This window comes from Hyaloscypha bicolor (genome assembly GCF_002865645.1).
Source record: "Hyaloscypha bicolor E unplaced genomic scaffold K444scaffold_16, whole genome shotgun sequence".
Classification (NCBI taxonomy): Eukaryota; Fungi; Ascomycota; class Leotiomycetes; order Helotiales; family Hyaloscyphaceae; genus Hyaloscypha; species Hyaloscypha bicolor.
The window spans coordinates 1,901,373-1,921,642 of NW_020194518.1; the positions used below are offsets into that span (position 1 = coordinate 1,901,373).

Consider the following 20,270-nt stretch of genomic DNA (forward strand, 5'->3'; position numbering starts at 1 on the left):
AAGCATTTAATCTGATTTCTATAACTCCTATTGAGAATATTACTAAAGATAAGTATCTTGAGATATTATAGCATATGAGACTCTACAGGTATAAAGATAATACTCTCAAGATTATAGATATCCTCAAAGAATTCTCTCAAGACTCCCAGTATCCCAAGTACTATACTATTGCAAGATAATTATCTTAAGAGCCGTACTTTTATAAGACCCGTAAAATCTAAAGAGAAAAGTCTTAAGAGAAATTTCTTAAGAGATTACAGGTCTTGAGATAAGATTCTTGAGATAAGATTCTTGAGATAAGATTCTTGAGATATTATAGCTCTTGAGAGAGTATAGCTCCTACGAGAAATATCTTAAGAGCCGTACTCTCTTAAGCGATTTTTCATATGACTCATGATCTCTTAAGAAATTTCTCTCAAGACTTTTTTCTCAAGACAAGACAAAGCAGTTATGTACGTGATTCCCGTCGACCCTTGCCCGCAAGTCAAGTCATATCCAATAGTTGCTTGGGTTACCGGGACCCCTTCTCTTTTTGCGACGTGTGACAAAAAGCCATTCCAGTCCTCTTGATCACGTGACCGAGTAACTCAAACGCACAGGCTCGTCCATCAAGCGTCATCAGCAAGGCCAAACTGTTGGCTCTGACTCTCGCTTATCGAACGGGTTGCGGAGGCTCGATCGGGCCCCCTGTCGATTCCTGTCGATCGCCAAGGCTATCCCTTCGTCCGCTGAGACATTGCCAGGCGCTAGCATTGAACCTGGCTCAGGGCGAAAATGAATAGATAACTAATAAGTTTATAAGCAAAAGTACGCCTGCACAGTCTGAGCCAGGCCCCCTTGCTAGCGCCTGGCAATGTCTCAGCGGACGAAGGGATAATTGGAAAAAGGCAGGGAGTCACTTGGACCCTATTTCTATTGGACGATTAGGGGGCCCGATGCGGCTCCTCGTCGATCCCGGATATAATTAGAATCCGGCAAGGCACCATTTTCTGCCCCTTGTCTCTGCCCCTTGTCTCTGCCCCCTGTCTTTGCACCCCGTCTCTTAGGTGAGATCCTGTGTGTAACTAATGAGATATGTTTATGTCTAGTAGACGGTCACTTTACTTCCGTAGATATGAGTGGCAATTTAAGCGAACCCACTAGCACAGTGAAGTTGCCGGTTTCTTAATCTTGAAGAATTATATACAAATAGAAAGCAGTGAAGATTTTAACTTTTCTAATACCAAAAACGCCTCATTCACAATCTGGTGGGAATCTATAGTACTCACTCTAAAATCTTCTGCTATAGTAGCCCATTTTTGAATATCCCTCTTTAGGTGCTTGTTTTCTAATTCTGCTATATATCGCACCGCTGTAAGCTGGTTCGCGGCCTCTTTAGCATCTCGCTTAAATATTAACTCTGCCGTAGTAGTATCCTTTAACTTGTTGACCTCACCCATTAACCTTGAATTTTCTGCTTCTAATTCCGTAATTCTGTCGGTAAAGTTTGCTACTGGTCCAGTAAAAGGAATATTCTGGCACTAGCATTAGCTTTATACTTCGGGTAATAATGAGCTTACGTACTTCTTTTACCATAGCTTTAAACAAAATACTAACTTCTTGATATAATTCCATATAAGCTCTAATTAAATGCTTGCTTAGGTTCTTTTCGAAAAGATATATTCTTGCTAGTAGAGATTACCAAGAATAAAGATCCTTTATGTATATAATAAAACGAACTTCTAATAGGTCGATTAATATTCCAAGCTTGCTCTCTGTTATATCTTATTATAGTACTAGTCGCTTAGTTCTCGTGTTTTTGAATTTTACCTAGTGTATTAAAGAATTAATTACGTTAATTAAATTAATCGATTAATTAATTAATTAATGTAATTAGATTATGATTAACGTAATTCAATTTTTTTTTGATTAGATTAGATTAATCTTGATTAATCTGATTAATACTTGGTTAATCACGTGATACCGAAGTTTCTTGACTTTTTTTACTTTTCTCTTTACTTTTACTTATTAATTATTAAATAATCTTATAACTAACTAATAATATTATAATAAAAAAATCTAAATTAAGCTAAGAACTAACTAATTACTCCTTTTCTATAATAATAAACTAATTATCTGTAAGGGGCGTACGTGATGGCGCATGGACGGGTATTAGATATCGTGGATCTAGTTTCCTATTTTGAGTAAAGCTTGCATGGGATCGCATTTCCTAATTAAGTAAAGGTCTTCGCACGCTTGGCTAAGTACTAGGGAATATATAAAGAGACGCTTCTAGCTTTGGAAAGGGGTATTAATTAGTCTTTTGTTAGAATTAACTCTTGGAAATCAGTTATACTTGCAAGCGTTACTATATGCCTTATAGCTTAGTAAGCTGCGGCCCAGGCCGCCGCTAGGTGGCCGTAGCCCTAATGCGGTAAAGCGCGCTCCCGATGCGGCTAGCGCTATCACGTGTCTAGTCACGTGCTCCATTAATTAAATTAATTAATTAATAATCGATTAATCTAATTAGATTATAATTAGAATATGATTAATAGTAAATTTCCTTAATTAGATTAGATTAATGCCTATTAATCTAATCTAATCTAATTATTTAATATACTAATTTTACCCTGTACCCTACTATTTCCATTCACACTTCTTTCTTTTATATCTTTATTAATTGCGGTCCTATTTACGTATATATTAGCTCATTTTAATCGTTGTAATATTCTCTTTCTAATAATATTAAAATTTCTAAAATACACTGGAAATTAGGCTCAGTACTTAGTATGCCAGCCCTTAGCCGCAATAACTGCCTCAATGCAATCATTTATACTTGCACCTAACTTATTAAACAAATCTTGGTCTAGAGTATCCCAAGCGGCTTAAAGACAAGGCTCCAATCTTTACTATATATATTCTGACTCTGACTTATCCGTAGTAATATTAGGGAATATCTTATAGTACCTAGTCTTTAGGTACTACCAGATATACTCGATTAGATTAAGATCTGGGAAATAAGCAGGCCAGTCCTCAAGTAGTATAAACCCCCTTACTTTAAACTATTTCTTTACCTTACTAGCTATATAAATAGAGACATTATCCTATATAAATTCATATTATAAGAGGGAAACTATAATAAGACAAAAACCTATATAAAGTATACCAGAGTATAAAACGTGACTTAATAATAAAATAATAAATCAAAAGTATAAATAGTAAAATATAAATAGTATATAATATATAAAAGCTTAATTAATTAAATACTTATAAAGGATTATTCTCTAAGTCTATAGAAAAACCAGCTTTCTTATATGATTTCTACAAGTTATATATAAAAGGCTATAGCCTTTACTATATAACCTAAACCTTAAAACCGCCAAAATAATATAATTTTTAATAAGTATGGCCTACTATATTATATCCGACCCCCTATTTATTTATACTTATTCTCTAAATACTAAAAATAATAGAAAAATCCTATTTAGAGTCCGAAATAATAAAATATTTAGGATCCTTCTCTATTAGTTAATCTAATTTCTCTTCTATATACCTAAAATAAGACTTATTACTTTTAAATAGTTTTATTTCATATTCCTAAACTTGTTTAAAGATAATCCGAATCCGCTTAGCTATATTCTTATACTAAATCTAATATAGTTCTCTATATTAATTAGTATCTGCCTTTAATTATTACTTAATTTCTGCCTTTACTATAGGATATTAAAAAGGCTTATTATAGTAAATTATATTATAAATTATACTAATATACTCTAAATAAATAGCTTCTTTAAATTTCGTATTATTTATAATATTCTTGAATTAATCTTTAATAAGAGGGAAAAGCTCTAGATAAGAGGCTTTAATAACCTTATAGGAGACTTTATTTTCGTATATTTTATTCTTAATATTAACTAGATTTATAAGAACTATAATAAAAGGCCTATTAAATAGCAAATTATTATTAAGCTATTCTTTAACTTATATATTATCCGAGAATTAATACTTTCTTATAATTCCAGACTTATAGATTACCTAGCTAAAAGTATTTATTTATCTAGTTAAATAGATTATATTCGGAGTCTTTTTTCCTATTACCTTTAGTAAATACTCGCCTATTTCCTTAGCTATTTCCGGCTTAAATTTATTAGAAATAGAGAAATAATTAATATTTTTAAAGAACTTCTTATTAAAGATAATAGCCTTCTTATTATTTATAAGGAAAATATAGCTAATATTCTAATATTCTTTACTAAGGTAAAATTTATTACTTAAAGCTTTAGTAATAGGCAGATCTTTAATATTACCTTTATACTAATTATAATTAATATTTCCAGAAGTAAAGTATTAGGCTAGCTAAGAATAAATAACTAGATAAATAGGATACTTGCTTAATACCTTATAAAATCCGAGCCATATTAATAGATCTACTATTAAAAGTTAAGAGACTAAGATAAAATAGCTATTACTAAGATCTTTATATATTAATATATTATTTTTTTAGAGATAGAACTATAGTATTTCTATTTCTTCTATTAAGAGCTTTTAAATACTAAGCTTCTTAATCTACTTTAGATAATTCTTTTTATAAATATAGCTATTAGTACCCAGATTAGTAATACTAGACTTAGAAATAGAGACTATAGTATTAAATTAGAGCTATAGATTAGGGCAAAATTAATCGGAAATATAATATTTATATTTATACTTCTTAATTTTCTAGTTCTTAAAAAAGAAATCTCATATTTCCTTATTTACCTAAGTAATAGAAATATACTTCTTGCCTTTAGTAACTTTATAGATCTTAGTAACTAGCTTTAGAATATCCTTAATTTCTTATATATTAATAGAGAAAATATTAGTAAATTACTAAATATATATTATATAAAGAGCTTTAAGAAATCTATTATTAATCCTATAGTATTCTCGCTTATAAATAGGTCCTATAATATTATTATATATTTCCTTAAAAATATATTTATCTTACTAAGCAAGTATTAACTTCTATTTAGCTAATATCTTATAAATATACTAGATGCCTTTATTAAGTTCTCCGGACTTAATACTCTTAGTCTTCTATTTCTTGGTTCTAGATATAGTTATAAGAGTCTTTTTAGATAGTATCTTTTTCTTTAAAATAGAGAATTCCTTCTTACTTTCTTCTAGTTTACTAATCTTATATTTAGTCTAATACTCAGATCTCTACTATTTATTAGGAGTTTTAGGCTTAGCTTATTCTCTATTCTTACTAGGTTCTTCTTATCTAGTTATACTAGTTCTACTAGCTTTACTAATAGTCTTCTTACTAGGCTCTATTAAATTAGTTCTATTTTTCTTAGCTAGATCCGGTTAAATTAAAACTAAAATCATAATAGGGGCCTATTTTTTAGGCTTATCTTAGAAAGTAGGAAAAGGCTTATTACTATAAACTCCCTTAATTAGAATTCCGGAAGTATTAAAGATATATTATCTAGCTTTAAGATTATTAGCTAATAATAGCTTAAACTCTAATTCTCTATATTTCGAAATAGTTTTAGTATACTTAAATACCTTAGTAATATCTAATTTAGTAAATATACTAGTATTCTAATACTTCTTATCCTTAATATACTCTAAAGTAGCTTTATTAATTAACTAAATAGCTTTATATACTAAAGCTTTTATTTTAAAAAAAGAATATAACTTCTTATAAATATTCTTACTAAAATTATTATAGATATTATTAATATATTAGCCAAAAGCTTTACTATATAGTATAATTCTATTCTGACCCTTAGTATTAAGACTATTTACTATAGTCTTAATCTTATTGAGCTTCTCTTATTTGCCTTTAGAAATACCTTTAATAATATTCTCGAATTCCCTATTATTAGCTTAATAGTTCTTTAGCTTCTCCTTAGTTAATTCCAGTCTAGTTCCGTTTCTAATAAAGGTTTTCTATTTCAAGAGCTTATTATATATATTACTTAGCTTATCTAGGATATTTATATTAAATTTAGTAATTATAGCTATTTTTTCTAGTATTAGTAGGCCTTTTATAACTGCCCAAGCTTCTTTAATATTCTAAACTTTAATATTATTAATTTATAAGCTTTTAATAATACTACAGCTTATAAGGACTAGTTATTATACTTTACTAATTTAAGGAATTTATTCTTTAGCTATTCTATTATTCTTAATAAGTTATAAAGATATTATTAGTATAATAATTATAGGTTATAGAATTAAAGGTTCTCGAGATTATAAGAATTTCTTTTAAGTATATTCTAAAATAAAGAATAAATTAGAATAGTTTTAGATTATATAAATATATTATATATATTCGAGTTTTTCTTTCTTTCTAGTAAGAAAATAAAACTAAAATAGTAATATATATAATAGGGAAAATAGGTATAATAATTAGATATATTTAAGGTAATATAATTATAAATTAGAAATAATTATAGAAAGTAAAATATGGAATTAGGCTTCTATTATAGAAAAGAATACAAATATATATATTTAAAGAAATATAATTAAGGAAATAATTAAGGCAGGTTAAACTAAATAATAATAATAGGGAAATAAGAAAATAATATAATAGAAATATAGATATAATAATAATATCTAAAGTATTAGAATATAGAAGAAAATAATAAAAATTTCATAATATAAATATGTCTCGACTTCCTATTTATTTAGAGATATTTCTATTAACTTAAAAATAGTATAAAAAAAGGGAAATAATATAGGAAATATATAAAAGGTAAGGTATATAAGTATACTAAAGATATTAGAGAAAATATAAAATAAATATTAATAAAAAAAAATCAGAATAATAGAATTAAGGAATAACTTAGAATAAGATATTACTTCTTTTAAAACTAATCCGTATTTTTTCTAAAAGCTAATTATATTTATTTAGTACTTATTAAAGTCGACTTTAAATAATATAAAACTATTTAGTTATTTGGGATTTTAAAGTAATATTTATATTAATAAAGATAATACTAAAGGTATTAAAATATATAGAAAAAAGAACTATAAAATAGTATAAATAGGGTTTATAATATTATTATTAAGTTTGAAATAGTTAATATTAAAGTTAATATAAAATATAGAAAGATTAGGTATTCCGAATTAGTATTAAGAATATAGGAATTATTTAGATAATATTTAATAGTAAGAAATAGATTAATAATAAGAATTAGTAAATTATACTAGCTTTTTAAAAAAGTAATTAGTTCCCGGTAATAAAATAATATCTTAATTAGGAAATAGGTTCTATATAAGAGAAGTTCTCTTTATATAGAAGAAAGAATATATAATATACTAATTAAGCCTTAGTATAAGTTTTAAGAGTAGCTATAGTTATATTAAAAAGGAAGTGGGTTTTCTAATATAAGATAGGCTTTAAATAAGCAGATCTAGTTTATCTAATATCTAATAGATTCCCAGAATTATATATTATTAAGTACCTTTAGAAATAACTATTAGGTTTAATAAGGTTTTCCTTTCCTCTTATAGGGCTTCTGGTTTAGCTATTTCATTTATATATAACTTCTAATTAGGAAGTTTATTTGGGTATTATAAGGAAACTTATAATAGTAGTTTAAGTTAAAGTCGAGATTTATAAATATTATAATTAAGCTTTAAACTAGTATAAGCCATAAGAATAGCTAGTTAAAAAGGCAAGTAAAGCTTTTAAAAGATTTCTAGTTTAATAAAATATATATAAAAGACTTTCTTTTTTCTTCTCTTCTTTCCCTAATTCCAAATATAATTACTATCCGTTACTATAGTTTAGAATTAAGAGTTTATAAGATAATCTCTTAATTCCCTATTTATTTTTATACTAAAAGAAATTCTTTATATTTAATTCCCAAGATCTAATAATAGAATTTCATATATTAAGAATATTATTTAGTAATAGTAATTAGATAATAATAAGAAATAAGTAATAATAAAGCTTATCTAATTTCTAGAATAATAGTTTAATAATAATATTTTCTAAAGATTATAAATATTAGTCAGAAAAAAAAATAAAAGATATATAAAGAATTAAATATAATAAGCTTTATTTTAGGTCAAGAAAAGCTCCTATTATTAAATACTTCTTTCTAATTCTCTATAAAAAAGACATACTTTACTTTCTTTAATTCCGGTAACTCTGGAATATATATAATAATACTAGTAGCTTTCTTGATCTCCTAAGTACTATTTTGCTTATAGTATTCTATAATTACTTCTTTTTCTAGTTCTATATCTATTTTAAAATATTTATTTATAGATATATATTTATTATTAACTTTATTTTTAGGGAAATACTAGAATCTATTTCTTTTAATAAACTACTTAAATTAATTCCCGGTATATGTTTTTTAGAATATAATATTATTAAGTTCTTCTAGTATATAATATTCTTTTAGTTAATTCGTATATCTTACTTTATACGGGCTAAGCTAGTAATATAATAGCTTTATATTTCTTGACTTATCTTAATTTATTAATTTAATATTATATATAAGAACTAGATTCTTTTCGGAAATAGGCTTTAAATAAATCTAGTAAATAGTATTAAATTACTTCTTTTCTTTTTAATATTATCTATTTTTCTTTATTCTAACTTCTTTAATATCTTTATTTCTTATTTATATTTATTTTATTTATATTTCCAGAAGTATTTCTTTATTATAGACTTTATTTTATCTAAGTATTTTTTAGATTAAAAAGCATATTTCTATAAATAGTATTACTTCTCTATTATAGATTATATAAAAGGAAATAAATCTAGTTAGTTTATATATAATAACTCGGTTAATAAATAGAATATATAATAGTAAATTTACCTAAGGCTTCTTTTTACTTATTATAAATACTATAAATACTTAAATAATTAGTTAATATTCTTTTTTAATTATACTATTTTCTTTAAAATTATAAGCCAAAATAATAATTCTATTAATTCCTAGCTTATTAAATTCCTAAATTACTATTTCTTTAAATTCCGATCTGCTATTTACCTTAAGTTACCCAAATAAACTATATCTATAAATAATTTCTTCCTAAATAAACTTAGTAACCTTCTTACTAATTAGGTTCTTTAAAAGTCTAGCTTTAATTTATCCTAAGAAGTCGTTTCTAATAATAACTAATAAATTATATCTTTTATAGTCTAGTAGTTTAATTATATTAATCCCAAGGTAATAGAAAAGAAGTATAGCTTTTATTAGATATAAAACTTCTTTTTATTTTCTTTTATTCTTATACTAATAGACTTTATAAGTATTAATATATTTCTATATATAATTATAGTAATTTTCCTAGTAATAGCGGCTAGCTACTAAGTAAAAAGTGCTTTTTCTTCCGGTATATCTAATCTTATTATATAACTCTTTAATAATAATTTCCCTTTATTCTTAATTATTAATAATAAGTTAAGATAAGTATATTTTAAATATAACTCTCTATAATAATTAATCTCTTATACTATAATTTAAAGCTTCCCTATTTAACTTTTAAAACTCGGCTCTAGATATTTCTTCTAATCTAGAAAATATTATAAGGTATTATATAATATTCTAGTATTATTTAAAATAGCTATTATTTAAAAAATCTAGTAAAATAATTAGGTTATTAAGTAAAGTATAAAAGTTAGTATTATTATTTACTATTTTACTAGAGGTTATATATAAAAGGCTATGGCTTTTATTATATAACTTCCGGATTTTATTATTTTTTAATATTACTAATTTGCTTCTAGATATAATAAGGCTTTAATTATTAATCTCTAGTAACTAGATATTATTATTTAAATATCTAGTAAAAATCTTAGAAATTAGATTTCTTAAAATAATATTATATAACTAAACCGGAACTGCTTTCTTTATCCGAATTTTCCGCCTAATAAGTACTATTCTAATAGTATTAAGCTCTATTACTAACTATTTATTAATATCCTTATTATCTTTAGTATTGCCTTCTTACTATAAGTATTATAATAATTTATATAAACTATATAATAGAATTAGTAACTTCCTAAGATAGTATAGTTATTCTTAATAGCCCTAGAAGTATTATAAATATAGTTAAATCTCTATTATAAGTATCTAGTATAAGTTAATTATATCCGGAAAAGAAATTAATTAAAAAGATATAAATATATCTAGTAAATTTCTCTAAAATCTTATTAGTAAATAGAAATAGGTTAGTATCTTATAAAATTACTAAATTTATCTTTATAGTAATATTAATTAGTCTATAAGTCCTAGTAATCTTCTTTATAACTAAGAACTATAAATTTCGGTAAAGTCTATTATATTTCTTAAGAACTTTATAATCTAGGTATTCTAATAATATTTTTACTATTATTAGTACTAGAGCTTTGAAATATAGGAAATTTTTCTCTTACTAGGCTTTATACTTAATAGTTTTAATTAGAATAAATAGGCTAATATTCTTATAAACTTTTCCTACTTCTTTCTAATTAAATATAATTATACTTTTTTAATTAATTATTAATTTTTAGAATATAGCTAGTTTCTTTTCTTAGAGCTAGTTACTAATATCTAATTATTTAAGACATTCCGAAATAAGTTATAAACCTCTTAAAATAACTAATATTCTTAGTAAAAAGTAATTCTTATATTTCCTAGTATATTTCTATAGGTATTCTCTAGCTTTAAATCTCTTAAACTAGTCCGGATATTTACTAGAGCCTTCTCTAGTTCTATTATTAGTATTTACTAGTTAAATCTTCTTATCTTTTATTTTATATATTCTCGTAACTAGAAATAAACTATAGTTATTATTCTTTTCTTTAAAAGCTATAGCTATTTTCTCTAGTACTCTTTTTATCTAATCTCCGGAATTTATAACTTTTCTATTTAGCTTCTTCCTAATTAGATATAAAAAGCGCCTTTTTATCTAATATTTTAATATACTTTCCTTAAGCTCTTATATATTTCAGAATTCTTTCTAGTCTTAAATTCGATATTTCTTAGCTTCGGGAATATATTTCTTTATTATTAGGAAATACTACTTTATTTCTTTTTTAGAAATATTTTTACTTAATATCCTTTTTATTTCTTTTTCTATTAATTCCGGAACTATTCTTAATAATACTCTAATTAAAGCCTTTTCTGCTTTAGTTTCTCTAAAAATATTATTAATTTCCTAAACTCCTAAATCTAAAATAAAAGAATTTATAAGAAATTCCGGTATTTTCCTATTTTCTTTAATATTATTACTAGTTATAATACTAGGCTCTATTTTTCTTCTTTATCTTTAGTTTCCTACTCTATATTACTTAATTCCTTAATTCTAGGAGCTTGGTATTTTTGAATTATTACTTTCTTTTACTTTCTAGTATTTTTTAAAAATAAAATAATTATAATAATATAAGTATTCTAGTTATTTTTAGGATTAGTAAATCTTCTATCCTATAAACTATTACTTCTATATATAATATTTATCTTTATTTTTACTAAGAATAGTTAATTAAGCAGGATTTTTAGAGTCTCTTTAACTAGGAAAAATATATCTTTATATTCTATTCTATCTATAACCTTAGCTCTAAGCTTTACTATTTCTATAAATCCAAATTCTGCTCTAGTAATAATAGATATTTAATAATCTATAGTATTATATATTACTTTACTAATATTTCTAGAAATCTTTTTAGGGAAAATATTAATTTTAGCTCTAGTATTAATTATTTCTTTATATTTAATACTTCCTTAAGATCTTTAAAATACGAATTAGAGATATAAAGTTCGTATAATATATTTATAAGCTAGTAATATTCAAATATTAATACTATTACTTTTAAATTAAATAATTCTATTAGTATTAGATACCTGAGCTAGTATTTCTAATTCCTTAAATATTTTATTTATTATATAAGCCATAGCTACTAGTTCTACAGATCTCCTAGTATATTTAATTATATTTAATATAATAGTATTTCCTATTTATAAAATAATAAGATAAAAAGTATTATTCTTAATTTATTAGTTCTAAAATATAATAGCTAGATCTAGTATTTTTAAGGCATTAATAAGTATTCTTATTTCCTTCTAAGTTTTCGGAAATAGAATAATTACTTTCTTTAGTAATCTTATTAAAATATTATTAATTTTAGGAATTCTATACTTATTATATTTAAGAATATATTAGATTCCTAATTTATCTTATTTATTTCCGGAAGTATTAATATCTATATTCTTAGCTAGGCTATTTCCTTATCTATTATTTTTTAAAGTAATATTCTTCTGGCCTCTTATATAAGATAGCTTCTTTTCTACTCTAGCTTGTTTTTAGAAAACCTCTTTAGCTATTTCTATCTCTTTTCCCTTTTTCCTTAATAAGAAACCCGTTATAGTATTAATAAAAATACTATTTATAACTAAATCTTAGTACTATTTATTAATTCCAGAACCTAAAGTATTAGTAATTCTAATATAATTTCCTTTAAGGTAAAGTAGCTATTTAGATTTCCTAGATATAATTTGCTTATTTTTATATATAGATCCCGGTTAGCTAGTTTCCTTTTCTTTTTCTTACTTAGTAAACTAGGTATTTCCTATTAATCTCTAGATATTTTTGGATTAAATATTTAAATTATAATTAAATTCTTTTCCTCGGATTTAGGAAATAATTTAGTTAAACTACTAGTACTTACTAGTAAGGAAAAAAGAAATACTTTCTTATCTAGGTTTAAATAGCCCTTTATATTATTTTCTATTAAATTAGTAAGTATATCTATAGTTTATAAGTTCTTTTATTAGTAAGTAATAGAACTAAAAAATATAGATATATTCGGGATTAATATTATTATTCTTATTTCTGCTATAATACTTATAGTAAATTTATTTTTTTGGTTCTGGGTTTATATTATAGGCTATATTAATTTAAGTAATATTTTCTAACTATACTTGAAACTAACTTTCTCTAGAATATAATTATCTAAATTCTTTACTTATTCTAGCTCAATTACTATAGCTACTATAGTATTCTTTATAACCTTTATTATAACTTCTAGTATATTCTTTCTAAAGACTCGAATTATACTTACTAGGCTATTAATACTATTATACTTACTATAGTTAGCTAGGCTATATAAGCAGGCTATAAATATTTTCCCGAATTATAATAATAGCTATATTAAGTTATTTCTATAAATTTTCTTAAATTATAGTAATAATAAATAGTTTTTCTAGACTTCTTATTAGCTAGTTAATATTATTTCTCTTAGATTTACTACTTTTAATAAGTTTTATATAATTAGCTATAGGCTAGGTTCTTTTCTTATTTATATTTATAATAGCTTTAGGAAATATAATAAGAGAAACTAGTAAGAAATAATTATTTTCTAGTTTAGGAATTATATTATAGACTATTATATTCAAGTATTCTTATCTAAATCTAGATATATCTAAATTATTAGTAATATTAAAATAATATTTCTTTTTTTTATATTAATAAGATATTACTACTTTCTTATATATCTTATTATATTTATAAATAGAAATATTTATAGGCTCGAAATTTATATTCTTAAGAATATAATCTTTTATTAGAATAAATAATTTCTTTATAAATTCTTAGTACTAAGTAATTTTATTTATTTCTTTCCTCTTTAGTAATTTCTTTAATACTTTATTAAATATATTAATATAAGACTTAGATAAGATTTCTTTATTCTGGGCTTATATAATAATCTAATTAAGAAAATTATAGCTAATTTTGAGTATTTTCTAGTTATATTTTCGGAATTCCTTTAGTAAGGCCTTAAAGAACTTGGTTTTCTAGTAATCTCTCGGATTATTAGTATAGTACTCTAGTATAGCCTTAATCTAGTTCTTATAAATAAGAAAGATATAATAAATAATTCTTTTTCTTTTAGTATTATTAGAAATATAATAGTTTTTATATATATCTATATACTATTTCAAGAATATAGAAATATTACTTTCCTAAAACTATAATACTTTAGAAGCTCCTATAAATAGCAGGTTTAAACTTAGTACTAGTATATACTTATTCTTAGCTATATTAATTTTAATAATTTCTTTTATAATTAATTATAAAGTTTCTATACCTAAGACTTTTACTAATAAGGTTCCTAAAGAACTAACTTCTTATTTAAGTATATTTTTTAGTTTAGGAACCGGAATTAGAAAAAAAACTAGTTAATAATAATAGATATAATTAAGGTTCGAGTTTTAATATTAGTAATAATAAGGTAATAGCTTTTCTAGTCTTATTTCTATTACTTATATTTTCTTTCCTATTTTTTTAACTTAATACCTATAGTATTTTCTCTTAATTTCACTAAACTAGATATATTTATTAATATTATTAAAAATAATAATAAAAATAATAAAAATAATTTTACTAATTTTTCTAACTTTTCTGAATTCTCTTTTCTTTTTTTACTTAGTATCTATTTCTTTCTCTAGAAGCTTCTCTAGTTTATTTATATAATTTCTTATTTCTGATTTCTTTTTAATTCTTATTTCTAATTCTAGTTTATTATTTTACTTAAATTTAAGAATATTTTCTTTTTTAAATATCTTTTTTAGACTTAGAAATAAGCCTTATTACTAAAATTAAAGCTACTTTAATTTCGGCTTTTACTATAACTAAAAATAATATATAAATTAATAATATAACTTTATTTCTAAATACTAAAATCTAATTCTAACTAAGATCTAATTTATACTATCTTAGTATAATATTTCTTATTTTATTTCCTCTATTTCTTTTCCTTTTATAATTAGCCTCTATTTCTACTATTTCTATATACTATACTAGTAATTATATCTTATAGCTAATTTATATTCAAGTTACTAGATATATTAGAAATTAATATAAGATACTAAAATTAATACTTATATATCCTTAATATTTTAGCTTTAGGCTTAAGGTATTATAATAGCCCTTTTCTCTCCTAATTTACTAAGCTAATAATCTGCCTTATAGATATTTCTTAGAACTTTATAAGAGTATTACCTTAACTATAAAGTTTCTATTCTCCCTATATTACTTATTATAAAATATATAGGAGAGAAACTATAATAAGATAAAAACCTATATAAAGTATACTAGAGTATAAAATATAACTTAATAGTAAAATAATAAATTAAAAGTATAAATAGTAAAGTATAAATAGTATATAGTATATAAAAGCTTAATTAATTAAATACTTATAAAGGATTATTCTCTAAGTTTATAGAAAAACTAGCTTTCTTATATGATTTCCGCAAGTTATATATAAAAGGCCGCAGCCTTTATTATGTGATCTAAACCTCAAAACCGCCAAAATAATATGATTTTCGACGAGTACGGCCTGCCGTACCACAATATCCAGGGTCTAATATAAAGAAGATCAGACTAATTTCTGCCTCCAAAACCTCCAAATATAACTCTATAGAGTACCCATACTTCGCTGACTCAAAATCCCGATCCATAATATAAAGATTACTTCTCCTATTATCCCAAAAGGCTCCCCAGACCATAATCTTCATATTCTTGCTCGTATTATAAGTTTGAACTATTTGTGATTACTATTTTTATATTAACGTTCGAAAGCACTACTTATTTCTTTTATCTCGCCTCCTCTCCATACTATACTCGTTACTTCACATTATTATTCCCTACTTCTCAGGTCTTTTACCTTAATATTTAAGGCACTAAGCAAGCCGCTTCGCGGTATTCTTTGCCGTTAAATAAGGCCTTCGTTTATACTTCTAATTCTTAATATTATAGAGCTTGAGTATCTTCTTTACCGTACTTTTCTTAAACCCTACCTTATATGCCTTTATAACCTCCATATATATGTCTTTTGGAAAACGATATATATAACGCAGTATATGGCGTTCCTGGGCAGGAGTCTATAATTTAGGCTTTCCAGATCGAGGTAAAGAGTGCCCGTCTTTATATAAGGGGGCCGATTAAATCGTAGATTATACGGTTAATAATAGGTAATAGTAGAACCGGTATATCTCGATGACTTTTTTGCTAGTATTATATATACTAATTATATGGCCTCTTTCGAATTTAGAGAGTTCAGGGCCCCGGTGCCTATTGCCATTGCGTTTAGCTAAGGGAGTACGTATTGGTGGCATAATTATATATAGAAGAGAAGAGGGAGAGTGATACGTAAACGCGCTTTTACGTGTTTTCGCTTAAAACACGAGAACTAAGCGACAGGCACTATAGTATTAAGCAAATTCCGTTATCTATAAGGGCGTAGATCTTACTAATATGCTCCGAAAGCTTTTCACGGCATTCCGTTCTCTATCTGGTATGATTTAGGTTACTTGGTCGAGGCAAAGCCATTTTTTTTAATAGTTGGGTATGTTCATAATTAAACTTGCCTTAATTATTTATATAGCTTGAATTAATAAAGTATTGCTCTACGGGTCCCTCTTTGGACTATCTATTTTTATGGGGATCCCTTTCTGGCTCCCTCTATATAGCGAGTGTTAATACACAAATTTAGAAAAGCGAAGGCACACTGTCCGACGGGAGATTACAGCACAGCCTCTGAATAACTATAGGGACCCGATATAGCTCCCTCGCCTGATTTATCAGGGGCAAAGTAATCGCTGCTATTCAGGCTTCGCATTAGTTGTGGTTTCTTACGAGCGATAATATGTCGCAGAACAAATACTAATCAAAGCCTAATCCTATGAAGATTGGCAGATATTGCTCAAGTCCAAGGCGTGTTTATTTGAATTCTAGATTCATAATTTCATAAAAAAGTTATAATATGATTTACAGATCTCGGGAGGCGGACATTCTCGCCTAAAAGTAGAGCTCTTCCAGAACTTTCTAGATTACGGGAGCGGCTCTATATTATTCCGGGCCAACCACATATTTAGTGCCTTTGTCATACTCGCCCTATAACGGATATCCACAATATACTTTTAATAAATAAATACAGGGATAAGATTACAAGCCAAGTTACTAGCTAAGAATAATATTATATAATATAAATAGTTTCCTTCTTTAGCTCGCCTCAAACTTCATAATTCGTTTACGGCCTATAGTAGCTTCTTTCTCCCAAGAATTCTCGCTCTCCGGATAACCCTTTTACCTAATAAGGTATTTAATTCTTTTATATAGTACTCGCTTCTTAAGTAGTTATATACCCGAATAGTTCCTTTAATAGGTCGCCTCAAACTCTTTAATAAGCTCCGGGCTTATATTCTTCTATTTCTTTTATATATTATTCTTATACGGAAATCCTTTCTACTTTATAAAGTACTAAGTTATTTTATCTCGTTTTTACTTAGCAAGTAATATTTTAGCCTCCTATATTCCTTTCTTGGTATTAATTATAACTAGCTAGCTATTATAAAGCGGCTATATTACCGAGCTTTCTATATACCCTAATATAATTATTAGTATATTTCTATAAATATCCTTAACTAAGTTAGTAATTACTAGTAAACTTAATATAAAAGAAGAAAGAATATCTTAAAGCTCCGGATTAACTAACTTTATTAAAATACTAGATAGATATAATAGAAAAGTATTAGAGCTAGATAATATCTAGTTCTCTTAAAACTTAATAGAATAAGAAATAGTATCTATAATTATATTAAAGTTCTAAAGTTCAGAATTATTAAAGAGGTTAATAGTAATAGCTTCTAATAAAGTTATCTAAAAAGAATAGTAATTCTTTCTAGTCTAAGAAACTGCTTTAAGAATATTATTTAATAGGAATAAAAGCGAAGTATTTATACTATAATAGTTATTATAATTATTCCAGATACTACTAACTAAAATACTATAATATAATAAGAAATTACTAGATATTACTATTATCTTAATATTATTTACTAGATATAAATCAAAATTTACTACCGACATATTTATAAATAAGTAGCTAAGAAAATCTTTAGAATAATCTTTAAAAATAGATTTTTAGTTATCTGGTATTTTATAGTTTTTATCTTCTAGCTTTCCTTAAAATCGAGGCTATTTCTTCTTAATAATACCCGATATTTCGACTTATTTATTATTACTTTCTTCTTACTAATATTAGTATTTCTTTTATATATCTGGCTTATAAATATTATATATATTTCCAAAATAGTTTTATAAGTCTAATTCCGAATAAAGTACTATAATATATAGTAAATATAAGTATAAAATAAAGTTCTTACTATCTAAGCTCTTAATATATTCTAAAATATAATTAGAAATATATTTTTACTAGCTTATCTAATTATAAAACTATCTTATTTATATAATTACTAATAGCTATTTTTTCCTTAAATATCTGCTATAATATCCGGTATAAGTAATAATATAATAGAAAGAAACTAGTTTATACTAGAAAAATATATTAAAATTACTAATATAATCTTAATAATAGGCTTTCTAACCTATTTTACTAGTTATTTATCTATTATACCAAAAATAAAATTTAATAAAACCAGATTACTTCTTATAATAGTTTTTAAAATACTAGTATATATATTTCTATTTCTCTTTTATAATAATACTAATATATTCTATTAATAGAAATAATACTAATAAGAGGAAACTATTCTTATTCTTTAATCTCTTAGCTATAAATTAATACTAGATAGTAATTTCCTATAGACTATAATATTTCCTAATATATAATACGGGAATTATTTATATAAAATATAATAAGATCTTAGAAAATAGAGATATTTTCTGAATTCTATAATAGGGTAATAATTAGTAAAGTATAAATAAGGCAATTATATTTAAAAACTATATAATAGATAATATAATTAAAGTAATTATAGTATTATTTGCCCTAGTTATTTATTTTATATTAGATAATATATATTTATTATTATATTCTATAATAGTTTACTAATTCTTTATTAATAAGCTTTTAATACTAATTATAAATATAGTATTATTAAGCTTTAAGCTTTTAGTATTTCTTTTCTATAATAGTAGCTATAATTTAAATAAAAAGATTATTAATTTATTTACTAAAATTAGTAAAGTTCCGGTATTACCTTAGCTTATCTAAGTATTTTCCTAGAAATAAGTACTAGAAATCCGGGTTTCTTTTTATAAATATAGAATAGAAGTTTTTAGTAAGATTCTATTATAGTTTCAGGATAAAAAAGACTATTATATTATCTATATTACTTATATTATTTAAATAGTAACTAATAAAAGTTTTTAAGTTTCTATATATAATAAACTTTATAACTTGTTTTAGTAAATAGCTATTATTTATTACTAATTAGCCTATTATATTATAAACTTATTTAAAATAAGTACTTTTTATTATTTATCTTAATAAATACTTTATAATAAATAGTATAAAACTTTATTTCTCTTATAAAACTAGCCCTTTTTATTTAGTCTAAATACTAATAGCCTTATATAATCTCGTTTTTAGTCTTTTTAACTAGTCTATTTATAAATATCTTTAGAAAGACTAGATTATCTAATATCTTATTTATTTAATCTATAATCTAGTATTTTCTATCTAATAATAGTCTAGTAATAAGAATATTCTTAATAGTACTATAGTCCCTAAATATATTAACTAAAATAATAATAATAAATAGAAATAAGAAACTATTAGTAAAAAAAGAAGATATAGGCTTTAATTTCTTATATAATAGATATTTTGGTCTATAAATAAGCTATTAGTAATTTATCTAAGCTTTAAAATAAATACTTTTGGATTTACTTTTTTGAAATATTTTATATTTCTTTAGTAAATTCTTTTTTAAAACTTATTTTAATCTCTAGCTTTCTATCTTTCTATATAATTATATAAATAAGGTTTTATTATTAGTAATAGTTATTAATACGAAAATCGGGGTTTTATTTCTATTCTAGATTTAATATCTTACCTTAAATATTATCTTATATATTTTCTATAACTTTATAAAAATATAATAATATATTTTTAATAGAATACTTAAATTTATATAATATTTTTTATAAATATAATTATAGTAATTATATTATTATAAGAACTCTTTTATATTAATATAATTCTTTATTATTAGAAATATAAATATCTTTTCTTCTATTAATAAAAGAATTATATATTTTAATATATTTTTAATATGCTTTTTTATTTATTAGTAAATATATTATATATTAATAATTTAAAATAGACTTGCCTATAAATATATTTATAAGAGCTATTAAATTATAGATTTCTAAAGAAATAGTAATATTTGTTTTTTATTATTATATTAATATAAGTTTTCGTATCTTATTCTATACTATTTTAATAATTACTCTTTCTATTTCTTTATCTAGTTTACCGGGAATTAAATATCTAA

The 20,270-nt window shown here is 23.7% G+C and overlaps 1 protein-coding gene across 1 annotated transcript; it reads right to left on the minus strand.

The window, feature by feature from the left end:
* Positions 1-923: 923 nt before the first annotated feature.
* Positions 924-1,575, minus strand: K444DRAFT_625237 (uncharacterized protein; the record flags this gene model as incomplete). The annotated part of the gene is made up of 3 exons (XM_024882497.1): positions 924-1,064; positions 1,269-1,514; positions 1,564-1,575. 3 exons carry the CDS (start codon positions 1,573-1,575, stop codon positions 924-926), a joined length of 399 nt encoding a protein of 132 aa, XP_024742595.1.
* Positions 1,576-20,270: the final 18,695 nt, after the last annotated feature.